Genomic DNA, 15,862 nt, shown 5'->3' on the forward strand with positions numbered 1-15,862 from the left:
CTCCCCGAACACCGCAGACTACAGCAGACACACACACACGCACACACAGACACACACAGACAGACACACACCATTGAAACGAGCTGAGGAGCCCAGACACACTGAAGACCGGAGATCTTTAAGTCGTTCCTGCATAATTACGCGGCGGTGGCTGAATGTGACGCGGAGACACCGAACGACAGCGCACAGCGGTGAGCTCACTGGTTTCATTCTTTCATTTTCCTTTTCCTCCTGTGGGCGACAGGGAAGGTACGTGTTTTATGAAATAATGTATTTCCAGTGTCGGCAGCGTGGAAAGTGAGAGTTTAAGGGGAAGTTGCGCAGCTCGGGGATGATCCATGGCGAAAAAAAAAAGAAAGTCACTGACATAAATATAGTTGAAGACAACATCAGTAAGCTGTTAGAGAAAGTATGGATGTGATATCTTCTGATGTGATGTGGGCAGATTTGTTATTTCTTGACTTGATCGGTGCATCATTACGCATTTGCTGCGCACCAGGAGCCAGAGAGCGTCCAGCCCCTCCAGGACACGACCCCCTGGTTCTACCATGCTTTCATTTTAACGCCACTGAGTAATTTACTGGAAGCTCTGAAGAAATATCTTCCAAGCACTTTTTTTTAAAAATATATATATATGTTGAAAATATTTTTGGGTGGATCCTTGGACCTATGGAGGATTCACGGAGACCTCAGGAAAACCAGTTGTTTAATTTCCCCAGCTGCAGTGGAGCTGTTGTTTTTGGTGGTTAGCAGAATGGCTGCTGTGATTGCAAGTTTTAGTAAATTGTCCCTCCGCCTACTGTAAACAGCTACAATACCAAATTAAGCCAAACAAGTCTTATATAGAAACAAGTATAATCTCCTAGACATGACTTTCCTGTGAATGCGTATCTAGTTGGTTTTGTGGACCAATCTGAATCTATTTCTGGGGTCTTGTTATCCCCATAAAAACAGAAAAACCTTTGAGATCATTATCACGCAACGTCCTGCTGGCCTACAGGATCTGGGTTGAGGTCAATCCTCTTTAACAAACACAAGCCACACGAAAAGTACACACAAGGAAAAGGTGTTGCCACACAGAAAAATAAACAAGCTGGCACATACTGAGATCCCAGACCTGCCTGTGCCACTTCGTTTGTGACCATTTACTGATCACTTCAACTTTCCATGTTTCGATTTCACAGTGCTGCAGTGGGAAAGAAGACTGTTTGCAACGTTATTTAAACCATGTGGGCACTTAGCTGGGGCTTACACAACCTGTCACTCATAATACCCACAACAAAGACACAGACTGTGTGTCCAGCTTTATGCTGATGAGATCCTGCAGCGCAGCAGAAAACACAGACATCAACCGCATATACAGATTGAAAATATAGAATTAAAACTCCGAATTTGTCAGCGGACCAAAATAGGGAGGACCTTAATCTGTGTAGTTCCAACTCGTACACAACCGGTCTGGACAAAAGTGGCATGAATGTGGCATGACAGTGGGAGGATGTCTCAGTGTGACTCTGCCTTGAGACATTTTCCACACAAAAGTGGCCTCATGTTCACAGTAGACACCATGCAGGGGCAGTTTTTACTGATTACCAGATTAAACCAGTAAAAACCACTGATATGAGCCTTTCACAAACATATTGACATCTGCATTTATGTATGCAATGATTTAAAAGTTTGAGTTAGTTATGAAATATCAAGCCTCACTTATATTACTTTAAAGTTTGATAATATCATCTTAGGAATTCCAGACAACTTTTATAAAAATTTATATGAGCTGATATCATATGTTTGTAACTTTTATACTCTCTAATATCGGTACCGGCATCGGACTCCAAACATCCATATCTGTCAAGCTCTAGTTTTTATCTTCTATATGTTGCTGTTCTAGATTTTTTAATATAATTACATGATTACCCTGCTGATAATACAGTGGTATTGAATTGATTCAGTCAGCAATGGTTAGCCAGTTAGAAGCTACTGGGATCCTGTTGTCGTGGAAATTGAGGTCAAGCTCAAAGCCGAGCTGAATGGTTCTCTCATCCGTCATTGCAGCCAAATGGCAAACAGCAATGTGGAGTGAAATCTCTGCATGAGATCATCAGTGACAGTATCTCGCTCAAAAGAAACAAGTCCAAGACCAAATGAGTGAATGAAGCAGGATATTCAGAAGTTTAATTTGGTTATATTCAATATCCAAATGAGGAAGCTGTGGGTTTTATCTCGTACGAGCAAGCCACAGGGCTTTGCTTCCCATTAACCGCCTCCGCGTGTGAAGTGTCTCGCTACATTTCAATAACCAAAAGATTGTGCCAGTGACAGTTGCTGTGGCTTTTCATAAATGGCCAAGCGGGGCGTCTGCAGGGGCACATATAGATAGCAAATGTGATTCCAGCTGCCACTGTGGCATCCCAGTCTTAATGATAGAGCAGTTGATTGACATAAGCGTTTCTGCTCATACACATCAAGAGCTATGTATCAAGTTGCTGGGCCATTGTTGATCTGAGCTGCTTTTGGTGTTACATGAAATAAACAGCTGATGGGCATTATACAGCTGCTGCTGCCTACTGCCAGCGAACTGAAAATCATGAGCGCATTCATTGTATTGAACTTGTATCCATGTGGGGACTTTTATCAATTGAATTGTGTCACTAGTGCTACTCCATCTATTAGTAGTTCTCCTGTCATCATACCCTGTTGTTCCAGCTCTTTACACCCACAGTTTCCTATCCTGCTTTGTTAAAGACCTGCCTGTGTTCCAGAATTTTTCTAAAAGGCTACCAAGGATATCCATTCAGAAGCTAGTAAATATCATTGCTGTTTTCTTACATATATATTCTAATATATTGGTCTCAGACATTTTCTTTTCCTGAATATCGGCCCCTCAAAAATCCATATCAGTCGAGCTCTACCAAGAAAAATATCATCAATAGCACAATCAGTTAGTAACAAAACCCTGTGAGGGAAATACTGAAGGTGGAAGTTAGACTTTAAAACAGGAAACATGTTTTGGGGTTAGTTGACACTTTAATGGTGGTAGTGGGTGACGTGTTTTTTGTTGTTATTCTGGTTTAGACTGTGATAAAGGTGAGAAAATGTAATATAAAGTCCTAACAAGTATATTCTGATGAGTGTTTGCGATCGTGTGCATGTGTGTCACTAACTGCGTCCCCGTGCCCTGATCTAGTAGCAAGTGATTAAAGGCCCAGCTTGCCACAGTCTTTCTGAAAGGCTGAAATCTCAGTGATTATGCTGCCGACCACACAGAGCGGAGGAGCGACAGCTGCAGCTGGTTATCTATCGACTCGAGCGTTCAGAGCGAGGCTATCGAAACGGATCCCACTGTTCAAATCTACCGACTCATTTCCATACTGAGCGCTGGAGGCTGAGGCAACCGCTCCACCTTCATGTAGATATACTGCACATTGCTACGAATTAGGGTGTACAGTGAATACAGAAGTCATAAATCAACGGTGTCATTAGTGGGGGAAGCCCTTTTGTATACAGTTTCACAGAAAACTATTTTCAGCCATATGAAAGAGTCTGAAACACAGATGTGTTGGCTTTTAACATTTTCATACAGCTTTTACAACAGATTCTGAATAACACCAGTTAAACATTTCCTCACAAGTTCCCATGTCAACTTCTTCTTACACTATATTAATATTTTTAGAGTGGCAAGCTGTCAAAACGTCTGACTTTTAAATCACATTCCACCACATGCTGGAAAGGGGGCACATCTGAATGCCACACTTTCAAATGTGCACAGTAAGCTGTATTGGCGGTCTGTTGAGGTTGGACCTTCAGGAAATTATTCACTGAAAGCCAAAAACAACAAGCTGCCAGAAATGAGGAGAGTGGGAAGTTCACAGAGCACGGGGAGGAGGTGGGGGAAGATGGACCCATTTCAATCCTCTCCAAAATAGTAGCGAGGATTCACAGCGAGACCTCCGTGTGATGGCGTGCACCAGATTTGAAATCCCTGTCATGTGCAGTCGGCAATTTCCTCCTTCCAATGTCCCCGAGGACGACTCCAATAATGAAAGATCAATTATTTGATCCCAGGCATTTACTGTTCTCCAAGGTGCACATGTCACAAACAAAGATGTTTGAAGGAATGCTATGCTCTTACTGTTGAGATAAATGGGAGTGTATGAGTGAAGCCTCGGAGGAGTCACAAAGTGGAGGCGTGTGTGCACTGAGCAAACAGTCAGAGGTGAGCATCTCTGGGAGAAGACTCACAGCAGATCTTAAAAAACAAGCAAATGTAATAGGCTGAAGCAGCTTTAGAGGAAATTAAGTATTTTCTTATTTTCTAATCGACAGTAGGGGGGAGGGGGGGAGAGGTTGAGTTGAGTTCAACAGTAACAAGTACTTCTTTTATAATTTCAACTGGTATTTTATTACTTCAAGAAAATTCTGAACACAGATTTATCTGTTCATATCTTTCACTTCCTCTTGTTCACATGCTTTACACTCATATTTATATATATCGATATATCGATATATATATCGATATATATGGGTAATAATGTCAAGAACCTGAATTCCATCAAAAAATACGACTTAACGCTAGATTTGTCTCGTCTTCATGTGAAGCCTGGAACTTAGAGGACAAACATGTCTGCAAGGCTTATTGTATAGATATTGATTTACTGTGCAGGACAATCTCTGGTGTCTACTGCACTAACTCAAGGAAACAGTTGACTCGACAGTTGAGAAGTCAGATGACTGAAGGAAGACTGCCCTCTATGCAAATGATCAGTGACTAAATAAAACAGGTTCTGTTTGGATGCCCTACACTGTCACAGATTTCCTTCTTCCTTTATCACAGCTGCTCTGCTTCTTGACTGACTGACTTTGAAGTCAGCGCATCTCGGATGGCTAATCTCTGCTGGATATTTTCATTTCACGCATTTTTGACTCGTTTGGCTTCCATGCTTATTGCTGATTCAGCTGTTCACACAGATGATTAATACTCATTTTGTGCAGCCGGTGTCTTGAGAAGGTGACCGAGTAGCCTTCTTCTCTCTTTTTTTTTTTTTTACGGACTACTGTTTGAATCCATCTTTTTTCCTGAATCCTAACTCGGACGTACAACTCTTTTTTGTGACAGTTTGAGGTGGACTGGCTGCTACGATGTCCAGATCCATAAAATCAGCCTCGAGGTCTCGGAGCCGCTCAAAGTCCCGATCAAGATCCCGCTCCACCTCCCGCTCCAGAAGTTGCTCCAGGTCCCGGTCCAGGAAGCATCGTTACAGGTAGAGTCCATTCGATGAACCACCCTCCACTCTGTAAAATCTGTTGTCCGTATATGTCTTTGTTTTTCTTGATTGTCCTTTGAAAAGTTTTGTGATTTCAGTCCTGAGCCTTAGTCTGCAGCCGAGTGTAACTGTTAAGATTCCACAAAGTTGGTTATGAACGAATGAGACACTAGCAGCCAGTGCAGCTGACGAAGTGCTACTTGGCATCAACATTGATTTTATTTCTTGCAGTTTGAATCTTTACAATTCAAATTCTATCTAATAAATTTAATTTATCTTAAATGACGGATGGTACATTGCTTTTGAGAATAAAAAAAAAAATATTTGCCAGGAGTTTATTTTTGACAGTACAGGAATATGTCAAAAGACGGTTCAGTGTTCTGTAAATATCAGCTTTCCCTGTATTAATTTTCATCTGTAAGACCTGGTCTTGTTCTGGACTTTAAAAGTTTGGTTCTCATATGAAAGCTGCTGCAGTTTATTAATGGATTTGGGTCTGACCCAAAATCTGGGTTCAGCTTCTGTATCCAGAGGAAATTGTTGTTTGAGAAAGGTTTCAGCTCCCGTTGGTGAATTAATTGAAGTTTGAGTGAATATTATTGAATAATAAAGGTTGATTGCACTGCCTCAGAAAACATTTACATAAACACTTAACCTCAGTGGCACTTGGGATATTTATCAAGCCTATCAGAAGCATTTGCGGTTTGCTTAAGAAAAACATTAAAAAAAAACTCCCTGACTGTTGATCTGCAGGCTCTGATGCTTCTGCTGCTTCGGGCAGAATGGCAGTGGCATGGCAGTAAAAGGGCAGGGCAGCTCATTTCCTGGCAGCTCCACAGCTCCTATTAAAATTGATATAGAGAAGAGACATGGAAGGCTCCTAATGAATCCACAATGTCCCATGTCTGTTGAACTGTTAAAGCATAGATGCACACAATTGCATACGTTTTATATAAATACTGATTGACATATAAACATTAGAGAAGAGAAACACACAGAGAAATAATTCAATTTCCAACATTTTTCTTGGCCAAAGGTCCAGTGTTGACAGGTCTGACAACTAAAAAGAGAGAAACATTTTGTCCCTGTCAACATCCCTATATAATTAACACTTAATTGCTTCAGTTCAGTGTGTGCTTTCCCCATTGATTTATCACACTTAAAATAAGAGTAGTGAAAAACATATCACGCAGAGTTTTATATTGGGCACAATAAAAGTAAATCTCTAAATGAGTAGTCACTGTGGCTTAATCAGACTTGTAAAGTGTCCAATTCTTTTTTTTGATGAATCCTCCCTTAACTGGTCGAACAGCTCTTCTGACTGGCAAACATAGAGTCAAAAGGATTCAAGCAGATTTTTTTTTTCCCCCTTCTCATTTGGTGCATGTGACTCCCCGCTTTACCAGAGCTGGCCAGAGGAGCTGCAGTGTCTGTAGCTCGCGCTGTGAGTGTGCAGTGCTGCTCAGTGCGCTGCCTTCTTTAATCATTCTGTATTCCAATGAAAAAACGCACTAGGTGAGTGCTGTGCTTTATCAAACCTTTTGTTTGTTGCTTTGTTGTGTGTTTGCATGAAGTGTGGCTGCGTTGCTCTCTGTGTTTAGGATGTAGTTGTGCGATGATTTGTAAGCTTTGCACATATATTTTGGCATTTAAGCTTCAGCAAGTAGTCGTATTGTATTGAGCTTGTCATTGACAGAGCAGTTACTTTTTTGTTTAGTGACAGTTGTTGAAAAAGTTGCTGAAGACAGAGTTGAATAGAGAAAATGAAACAGGCTGATGTCAGGACTAGATGTGATACATTCATGATCTCAGTGAAGGCAGTGTACAATTGTAAATTTTGAAATGTGTTGTTATCATCAGCCAAACTAAGAAGTTTGGCTGATGATATTACTAATGTAAAATAGAGAACTCTGTGTCGGAGTTATACTGTAGGGACCACGTTTCGGCTTGAATACGACACAAAGCTTTTTTTTCCATGAGCAGCTCAGCAGAGACATCATGTGGACCAGTCTGAACCTGCAGCCTCGCTCAGCACTTCTCCTCTGGGAGTTTCTCTCAACATGGAGGCCCACATGTTCTATACTAACATGCAGTGTGTTTTACCAATTCAAAGTGGTCTGTGGTTGCTGGACAAAGCAGCCATATGTATTCTGTTCATCATTCCTTTCGTGGTTTGGGAAAGTTTCATGAATAGGGAAATTGGTTTCAGATTTTTGGACCGTATGTTTCTTTTTCCATACACTGGTCAGTTTTTTTTTCCAGTCATAACGTTTATACTGCGTGACAGCTTGATGTACTTCAAGCATATACATTTTATTGAATTATAGAATCTTAAATCCTAAAGTTTATCTACATTTTTGACTCATTCAGCAGCTGAAATCACGTGTGATGCTCACTCTACAATGGACCATTGTTTGAAAAGTTTGTTCTAACATTTTTGCAGAAGTTCACACAAAGGTGTTGCACTTGTAGGTAACAGGACCTTCTGTTCAGTTCACAGCCAAACCAGCTCCAGAGAGAATTCCATCTCTTCCGTGTTCTGAAGCCACCATCAAATACATTTTATGCAGATTATGCACCACAGGGTTTGTTCCAACACTGTCTTTGTACAGCAGGTTTTGAAGAAATCGACAAAATCTGGGGCACGTGTAGGAATTGTTTACATTTTCTTTCAAGGCTTCATTTACTTCCATAGTTACAGGAAATGTGTGGGTGACTGCTATCCTTTGAACCATTTAAGGTTATTCACAGGACTTTATGGAAATAATGGGGGTGCTCTAAAACTTTTGACTGGTAAAGTATGTGAAGCCATGTGGCCAGTGGTTGCATATTCAGTGTTTTCTCAAAAAGACTGAAGAGCCTGGTTTACAGTGGTGTAGTAAAAGTGCAATAGTATACTTTGTCTTTATAAACGTTATTTTCCCACACAAACATTTACCAGTGACGTCATGTTTTTTTTTGTTCAGCCAGGTCTTTCTATAAATATTTAAGCAAAAACCAAAGCTTTTATAAACTGTCCAGGTTCAATCATGTTCAAACTGATGCTTATTTAAATATTCATCCCTGTTTTGAAGTTTTACTGTATTGTCTGACAGCAGTGAATAGAATTAATACATATGTAACTGATGACTTTGGGCGTTTTTTTTGAAGAGTTTATGGTAGTGGTGTATTACATTACAATGCTGTGGAGATTTCTGTTTTGGGGCCAGAACCAATTGTTATATCCTACATGAAATTAGTTACGCGTTTTTTCTTTCTCTCCTTTATTTAATAGCTCAAGGTCTCGGTCACGGTCACGGTCAAGATCTCGTTCTCCATCTTATAACCGAGACAAGAAATATCCAAGAGAATACCAGAACAACCGGGAGTTCCGGGGCTACCACCGCGGCTTCCGGAGGCCGTACAATTTCAGGGGCAGAGGGCGAGGGTACTTCCCACGTGGTCGCTTCCAGCGTGGTGGTAGGGGTGGCGGCGGTGGCTACAACAACAACAACAACTTCCGCCCAAACTGGAAGAACTACAAGCAGCACCCTCAAAACCAACAACAACAGCAAAACTATTCTCGAGGGCGAGGGCGATCGCACAATTTCCAGAAACGCCCAGAGAGCCCCACTCATGGCCACTCTCACCGCTCTGACCGATCCTCCTCGCCTTTATCCAGACTTTCTCAGCATTCGTCTTCCTCCTCGCATTCATCCTCTCCCAAATGCAGGCCAGCCTTGCTGCTGGCTAATCAGAACTCCAAAGATGTGAAAGAGGAGACCTCGGCCTCAAAGGATGTCCAGAAGGGAGGAGGGGAGGATGGGGGTCCGGTGGAGCTTATCGGGGCGTTGGCAGGAGATGCCAAAGAAGGTGCAGGCAGTGAGAGAACTGAGGGGAGCTGGCAGGGCCTTACAGACTGCAGCAGCAGTCCAAAGAAAGCCTGTCCTCTGACTAATTCTGCTGTTAATGCTGGTCAGAGCAGCCAGTCTGCCCCCTCTAAGAACACAAACGACAACAGAAATGGCGCCCCCTCGTGGCAGACGGTGTGTAGTTCATCCTCTGCTAAAAAAAGCTCACATGAAGGTCTGAATCCAATGCTTTCCAGCTTTGACTTCTTCTCCACTGAGGAATACCTGGATGGAGATAAATCTGCAATCTCCGTTGCTTTCAGAAAGTAAGGCTGATTTTACTTTTCTTCTCTCAGATCACTTCTGACATTGTTTTAGAAAACCATGCAACCTTTGCAGATATACAAATACCATGTTGGGAGTTATTGTTTACTGCTTAAATGCTTTCATATGCCTTTTTAAGATCATACAAATCTCTCGTTTTGGGTGGTCAAGTTTAGATTGTAGTAACAGTCAAAAAAGATTTTCAGGGATTTGGACAGATTTAAAAGAAACTTTAGTTGTCTTCACAAACAGTTTTTAATTCACTATGCATGTATCTTTATCAGACACGACTATTTCAGTGCTGTTTGAAGCTGTTAATCTAATTTATTCAGTTGTCTCTCCAAGTAGTTTTTGGATGCAGCTCTTCATCTCTTTGTCATTGTTTAGGTTTCTGGAGGAGCAAAATAAGAAATCTGCATCTTCTTTGGAAAACGGCAAGAACGCAGAGACGAATGATGTGGATATGGATCAGGGGAGAGTAAATGGCAAAGCACCAGCCATTAACACTGACTCTGTGTCAAGGAAGTACAAAGGGGACGGGAAAGTGTTGTCCCTGAACAGCTTCCTGAAAAGTTCTCCCTTTCTGTCTGCTGATGGGGAGGAAGAGGAGGAGATGGTCATCAAGCCTCATTCAAAGCCACTCCAAAAAGACTGGCACAATGGGGATGAGTCCCCTAAACTGAATAGCCAGGTCCGTCCATCAGCCCGAGAGCTGTTTGAAGAGTGCTTTGGCAAATGGAAGAACGTGACCTATTCACAGGTGGCTAACAGTGACCTCGACACCATGGCAGAGGAGATATATCTTAGTCGAAAGCAAGATAAGGCCTCTGCCTTTGCAGCCGCCCTCGCCAAGAGGGAGTTGGCAGGGAAACTTGACGAACTGTCCCCAGATATGAATTGTAAAGCCAGAAAGATGGCTAAATCTCCCTCTGTAACATCTCCTACACTTCCGCCCAGGAGGAACTCTGACAGGGAGATGTTCATGGTCAGGGAGGAGGACTCGTATTTCGTGTCTTCAAGAAAACAGGAAGCGAAATGTAATATCAAAATGGATTTTCCTGGAGAGGGTCTGCTAAGGTGAGCAACTTACTATAGTTTCTTGTCCCATATTCAGTCTTTCAACAGTGAGTTGAAAACAATCAGAAGATGATGTCAGTATAAAAGGTTGTTTTATCCAATCCAACACCTATTTTGTGCCGCAGACAAAACACGTTACTTTTTGTCACTTTCAGCTCTTCAGATTTGTTAGCTGAGGAGCGACAGTTGTCTCAGGATCTTGTGCAGGCCTCAAAGAAGGATCAGGAGTTTCGCTCCATCTTTCAACACGTTCAGGCTGCTCAGGAGTCCAGGAGTCCCTCTGAGCTGTTTGCTCAGCACATAGTCACCATCGTTCACCACATTAAAGGTGAGGCCCCTCTGTCTCTAGTCATGAGTATTATTCACAATGTACATTCATCTAAACTGAGTTTTAATGTTCAAATCTGTGAAAAGCAACATCACAATTGAATTTTGAAAAAGCGGCATTGTATTGAGAGAGATATAAAAAAGAACAATAGGGGAGGGAACTGTGGAGTAAATGTTCTGGCAAACAAATTATGAAACTGTTAATGGAGACAGAGACCATCAGGTATGTCTGCTTTTGGTTAATGCTTTGAATTTTAAAATGACAAATCAGGGTACTTCATCACAATTAATCCATATCCAACCTAATCCTTAACGATCTTATAAATAAATCAAAATGTAATCATGGCTGTTCTTTATGACCGTTTACCTTTACAGCGCAGCACTTTCCATCGTCTGGTATGACTCTTAACGATCGGTTCACCATGTACCACAGACGAGCCGCCGAAAAGGAAATGACGAAGCCAAGAAAAAGCCCAGAGATACACAGGTAGAGTCGCCTCTTGAGTGACCCTCTCACCTTCAGTGTGCTGTGGCTTCACCACCTCTTTTAACAGCTTTCAGGTATTTCTCTCATCTTTGCTACCTGAAAATCCACAGACTACCTTCACTTATTTGTTCTTGTGCTTGGTGGAGACAGTTTTATTTCCTCACCAGTGTGTTTCTTTTCCTTTGGTGTTGGCTTCACAGTTCTATGCAACTCACGGTTTGTTGTTGTTGTGGCACCTGTATTCTGTACCTGATACTACGTTCATTTAATTCTGTTGTTTTCACTGTGTTCCTCTCTCACAGAAGAATTGATGTTTCTACAAGTGCTTTTAAGAAACACTCTCAACTGTTTGAGGCGATGAAAAGCTCAGACGATGGCACTTACAAGGTGACTGAACAATTTGCAGTATGAAGTATGTTGGAAAAACAAACAACAGCAAGAAAGAGTGAGCGAGCCAGATGCCTTTAGACTGCACTCTCTTAAAGCCTGTGGCTTTGCTTGAAGGAAGAGGCTCAAAGTCTAAGAAATGCAAAATGCAAAACAAGGCACTTTGACTTGGTTGTTTGTTATATCGCCTTCACACATGGTGAATTGGTTATACTGTGGGCACAAGCCTGACCAAGGCTAACGAATCAAATAAGGTCAAAAATGGAAGCCACTGTGCCAAAGCTGTTCAGAGGACTCTAAACAATTATCTTCGTAAGTATTTCAATCAGGAACAGAATTATCCTTCAGCAAGTATGTGCTTCAAAGTGTAGTTACATGCCAAACCTTTTGAGTAGACCTTCACAGTGTTTCTGTTTAGATGCACATGGACATGCATGATCAACCTCTTGTAAACATGAAGCATAACTAAGAGATTTACATTCAGTAAACTTGATCATAGGAAACTGTATCTTCTTGTTCTTCACCATTCAATACTGGTGGCTTTGCATGTATAGCCAAAAACCTGTAAAGTGCATGTACACCAACTATTTCCCACAGCATATAAGATTGGTTTCGCACCATCCCACCATATTTAAACAGCCATCTTTAAGGAAGAAAACTGTTCTCCAAATACTTAAGAGAATAGCTTCTTAGTCTTAGTAAAACATGCAAACATTCCTGAGTTTTATTCATGCCAACTGGCTGTATCCCGGGTTTGTCCCCATTTTCCATTGACATCATTTAATTTACAAGCCAACTTGGCCAAGAGCAGACTGATAGCATCCTTGTGCTAATCCAAAGTCTGTGGACTACGATGTGTTCTGTTTTGATTTGCTCAGGATGGTGGGGGAAAATTAAAGGGTGACCCAATGGACCTTCGTTTGGATATTGAGAGGCGTAAAATATTTTCCATCCATGAGAGAAATAATAATCAAGATCGGGGACGAGATTTGGGAGATTCCCCAAATTCTAGCCGAGAGAGATCCGTGGAAAAGTTCTCCAAATGCCCCAAGAGATCAGGGTATGTGCAATTGCCCAACACAATTTTTTCCGGGGTTAAATACATTGTACAATAAACAGTTGGACATGAAGGACATTGCATCTACCCTCTCTGATTTTAGGAAAAGTAAGAAGAAGCGCTCTCGATCGCGTTCGTCCTCGTCTTCCTCATCAAGAAAATCCCAGCACGAAGGAGATTTGCCCCTTAACAAGTCTGATCCCAAAGATGAAGGCTTTAATAGAGCCCAGCTGGGCCAAGGGGAGTTACCGGGGTCCGAAAGAGGAAGGCCACGTGGATTTGTGAGTTTAGACAAGTGTTTTAAAGAGATCAACTTCTCTTGAAAGATCGTAGTTTGGAGGAATAGTTGTGTCACTGTACACTGTACATTAGACTTTCATAGTTTGTGCCCTCAAAGGTTTTGCTTCATTTCAGTTCCTTTTCTTTTTTCTCTTATTACAGCAAGTACGAATTCGGGGAAGGGGCTGGAACAGAGGCAATAGTCAAGGGAACACTTCACATAGTAATGCCATAAACATGGTAGCACAACAAAAAACTGAAGGCTGGGAACCAGAGTACACACCTAAAAGCAAACAATACTATCTGGTAGGATCAACCTCCTACCTATCCATGCCTCCTATTAAGCACATGGTGTAATTTAGTCAGATGTAGATCAGGTTTGTCCTTAGCTTGATACCCCTCCATCCTTTTTCTTTGTTCGTCACAGCACGACGACAGAGATGAGGAGGCGGACTGCAAGTGGATGGACAATCAAGGGCGAGGGCGAGGAAGCTTCTCTCGTGGAAGGGCACGTTTCATTATCCGCAATGCAACCGGAGGTTCCAGCACCAACAACCCCAGATGGGCCCATGACAAGCTCCAGGTCAATGGAGGGAAAGGTGGTCCTCAGGGAGAAGAAACTGGGCAGGACCATAATGGCGGAGATATAGATGGAGATAATAATTGAGCCTTGAAGCAGTCTGCTGAAAATGTTAACGGTCTTCTGTGTTGTTGGAGGATCTGACACAGTCATTGTATCTACCACAGAGGATCGCTAAATACAGATTAAAATGTTTTAAGGTCCTATTGTAGGATATGTTCTTCACTTGGACTCAACCTTTCCCTACATTAAATACAGCTTGTTACTAGAAGGAGCACTGTTTGAAGGGTGAAATGCTGTTTCTCATGAAAATTCACAACTTAGTACTACGTGTTCCTTTCTTTTTATAAACCGACATTTTCTGTGCATCAGCTTGATAATCAATGCAATGTAGATCATATCAACTTGTGCCACATATTGGTGAAAATTAAGAAATGTTATCTTGAGTAGATTACAAGATTAATGCATTGTAGAAATACATTGACTAGTTCCAGTAAATGCAATGCTATCTAATTCAATTCCCTAAAGATTTGTGTGGAAAAAAAGCAGGCATGTTGTTTTGAGTGGTATCTTGTGTGGATTACAATGACAGCAATAAATACACTGTAGTTTATGTTAACAACACAAATTCACTGTTAAGCTGACTCAGCACTCGACAGACGACCCCGATTTGACGGTGGGACCAAACTGTACGGGGTCAAAAGTTTAGCTCTATAGTCTATCATGCTACATCCGACAGGTTTACTGTACTACACATTTATCATTAAACATTTCTGCTATCTGAGATTTCTACCCTTTACAGTGGCTGTGCGCTTAATCATCAGTACCACTAATCAGTTCACAATATTTATGTTGATTTAAGTTTTCCTCCAGAGACATTATTTGCTGTTTTAGGAACTTGCTAGACAGGATTGTGATTTAATAATGTCCAGGAGAATGTGTTGTTATTGGAATAGATTTTTATGTAATTTTTGTTGGCTGATTGCAAACTTTTCTTCTTTACCCAGTTGTGTAAATTGTGTGCAAAAATGACAACGGTACGATAGAACAGATCTAGAATTCAGCGAATAGTTTGTAAGACAAACACAGAGCAGTTTACATGGCAATCATGTCCACTCATTACTCATTTGCCAATAAAATTGAATTGAACAACTTGTGCCTTACCATGGGTGCTGTGGTCTTATTTGTACAACACAGGCCGTCAGATAGAAATTCACATTCACTTGTTTAAAGCTTATCTGCTTCGGAAATAATGCTCTTTTTAAATAGGTATTGTTGTCATCTTTTTTCTCAGAGATTGTAAATTAAAGAGACACTGTTTTCTTTGATTCCTTGCCTCTTTGTGTTTTTTTGTTGTTCTCTTACGAGCCACTTTACAGATGTCATGAGGTTTTCTTGACTTAATGTTGTTTGGAAAAGATCATAAGAAGTTGGAAGCAGCTTTTTAATGCCCACAGGTAGACCTGTATCCGCTGCATTACAACAATTTCAGTTTTAGTTTTTTAGTTTCCAATCGAAAATACTCAGGCAAAAAAATGTACAGTAAACCTATGCCTCAACTAGAAAGCCACTACGGCCAAAGCCCAAGAGTTCCCTTAAATTCAATCAAGCTGCAACAAATCGCAGACACTCACAGATATTAGTCACCTAAACATGATGACATGGGCGACAACATAACCTCCTTAGTGGAGAAAGCATGAGTACAGTGACTCAGCCTGAATTTATTACTGCTCAAACAGGCAGCCCAGATTACTTCCTTCTTGCGGAGTAATAATAATAATGAGTCAGACTGTTTTCCACAATCAAGGTTGTTTTTGTCGATCCCTGAAGATCACTCCAGACCCTGGTCAATCAAATCAAAAGACACATGCATGTCCACCCTGAACAGAGACTTCCACTCTCTTCCACATTTCTTGATTCAAAAGTACAGACTCATCAGATATTCTCCCGTCCATAAAGGCTTCACGTGGGCAGTGTCCAAATCTGTACTAGCATTTTAATTGTCATAATATATCATGAAGGGGCATTCTAGTTCTGCATTTGACTATTTTATTGTATTTAATGAGTAGTTGAAGTCCACTCTGCAATGTTGTAATGAAGTTTTTATTATATCTTAAATTGGCCTCTTGACAGGTCAAACCCACGGACGGAAAAGGAGAAAAACTACTGATTATATAATAACTAGTTTAACCACACACTGGAAAAACAGTGCAGAACAAAATCCATAGAAGACAAAAGGTCTATTCTTCACTT

General features: G+C 41.3%; 1 protein-coding gene across 4 annotated transcripts; it reads left to right on the plus strand.

The window, feature by feature from the left end:
• Nucleotides 1-14,937, plus strand: thrap3a (thyroid hormone receptor associated protein 3a). Of its 4 annotated transcripts, none has more exons than XM_053432034.1 (11): nucleotides 4-191; nucleotides 5,114-5,258; nucleotides 8,536-9,417; nucleotides 9,803-10,492; nucleotides 10,648-10,820; nucleotides 11,195-11,306; nucleotides 11,609-11,693; nucleotides 12,572-12,753; nucleotides 12,854-13,031; nucleotides 13,192-13,335; nucleotides 13,457-14,937. In XM_053432034.1, the coding sequence occupies exons 2-11, from the start codon at nucleotides 5,137-5,139 to the stop codon at nucleotides 13,694-13,696; spliced, it is 2,808 nt and encodes a 935-aa protein (XP_053288009.1). In that variant the 5' UTR covers nucleotides 4-191; nucleotides 5,114-5,136; the 3' UTR covers nucleotides 13,697-14,937. The 4 variants fall into 4 exon arrangements, with proteins under 4 accessions (XP_053288013.1, XP_053288009.1, XP_053288011.1 ...); XM_053432036.1 differs by lacking the exon at nucleotides 4-191 and adding an exon at nucleotides 4,789-5,005; XM_053432037.1 differs by lacking the exons at nucleotides 4-191; nucleotides 5,114-5,258 and adding an exon at nucleotides 6,630-6,776.
• Nucleotides 14,938-15,862: the final 925 nt, after the last annotated feature.

The sequence above is a fragment of the Pleuronectes platessa genome, chromosome 10, assembly GCF_947347685.1.
Source record: "Pleuronectes platessa chromosome 10, fPlePla1.1, whole genome shotgun sequence".
NCBI lineage: Eukaryota > Metazoa > Chordata > Actinopteri > Pleuronectiformes > Pleuronectidae > Pleuronectes > Pleuronectes platessa.